The sequence below is a fragment of the Pteropus alecto genome, unplaced genomic scaffold, assembly GCF_000325575.1.
Source record: "Pteropus alecto unplaced genomic scaffold, ASM32557v1 scaffold143, whole genome shotgun sequence".
NCBI lineage: Eukaryota > Metazoa > Chordata > Mammalia > Chiroptera > Pteropodidae > Pteropus > Pteropus alecto.
In genome coordinates, this window is record NW_006434828.1 from 10,304 (window position 1) to 11,271 (window position 968).

General features: G+C 62.9%; 1 protein-coding gene across 1 annotated transcript in view; it reads left to right on the forward strand.

The window, feature by feature from the left end:
• Positions 1-968, forward strand: part of MROH2A (maestro heat like repeat family member 2A) — a 41,566-nt gene that overhangs the window by 6,390 nt on the left and 34,208 nt on the right. Inside the window, exon 5 of the mRNA XM_006909920.2 lies at positions 618-716. Within this exon, the coding sequence (XP_006909982.1) occupies positions 618-716 (99 nt within the window). The remainder of the gene's footprint in view (positions 1-617; positions 717-968) is intronic.

Here is a 968-nt window from a genome sequence, read left to right on the forward strand (position 1 = left end):
GACGAAGGTGAGCACAGTGTGGGTTTGTGGGGCTGCCAGGAGGACAGTGATTCCGAAAGGACCCAAGGGCCAGTGACGACCCTCTCGCTGAGGGGCCCAGTAAGGTGAGGCTGCAGTGGCCAAGAGTTCATGGCAACGCTGGAGATGGCCGCTGGGTGGACTGGAGAGATGGGAGGAGAGGCTGCGAAGGCACGGAGGGTCACAGCTAGAGAAACGGGGAGGCAGCTGGAGGGGCTCCCGGGGCCAGGGCGGGCCGAGGCCAGAGAGCCAGGGGAGAGCGACGGACGGATGGAGACGAGGAGGAGAGTCCGAGAGCCCACGCCGTCCCCTCTGCCTCCCAGGCCCGCCTCTCCCGCTCTCCCTGTGGCTCTGTCCGTTCTTCCTCGTCCTCTGTCCCTCCCCTTCTTCCCACTCTTCCTGCCTTTCTTGGCTTCTTTTCCCCTTTACCTACTTCTAGCTCCGTCTTTTGACCTCTCACTGACTTCCACACCATTTCCTGTGGCCCCAGAGGCACAAGGGTGTCCCCTGGCTCTACACAGGGAAGCGCGGGGCTGCTGGGTGGTCCTCTCCGCCTTCTGCATGCTGACCCCACTCCTGGCGGCCTCTCCCCACCACAGTGTTTGAGTTCATGCCCTACATGGGCATCACCCTGGCTACCATCTTCACGATGCTGAGACTCGCCAACGAAGCCAAGATGCGCCAGGTGATCTGCGCCGGTACGTGTCTCCCTCTGCCTGCAGGTCTGGTCCAGGCGGGGTGCTGGAGGCGAAGCCGAGGCACGGAGCAGGAGCAGGGGGGTATCGAACAAGAGGCGGGTCCTCCGCGTACTCCCAAACGTGTGCGGCCTCTGTGGCCTCCGGCGTGACAGGTGGCTTAGAGGGAGGAAGTCGTCCTCGCGCCTTGGTTTAGCTGGCTCTGTAGTTAAGCATGTCACGAGAACGCTAGAGGAGGGTGCTGGGATTCTACGA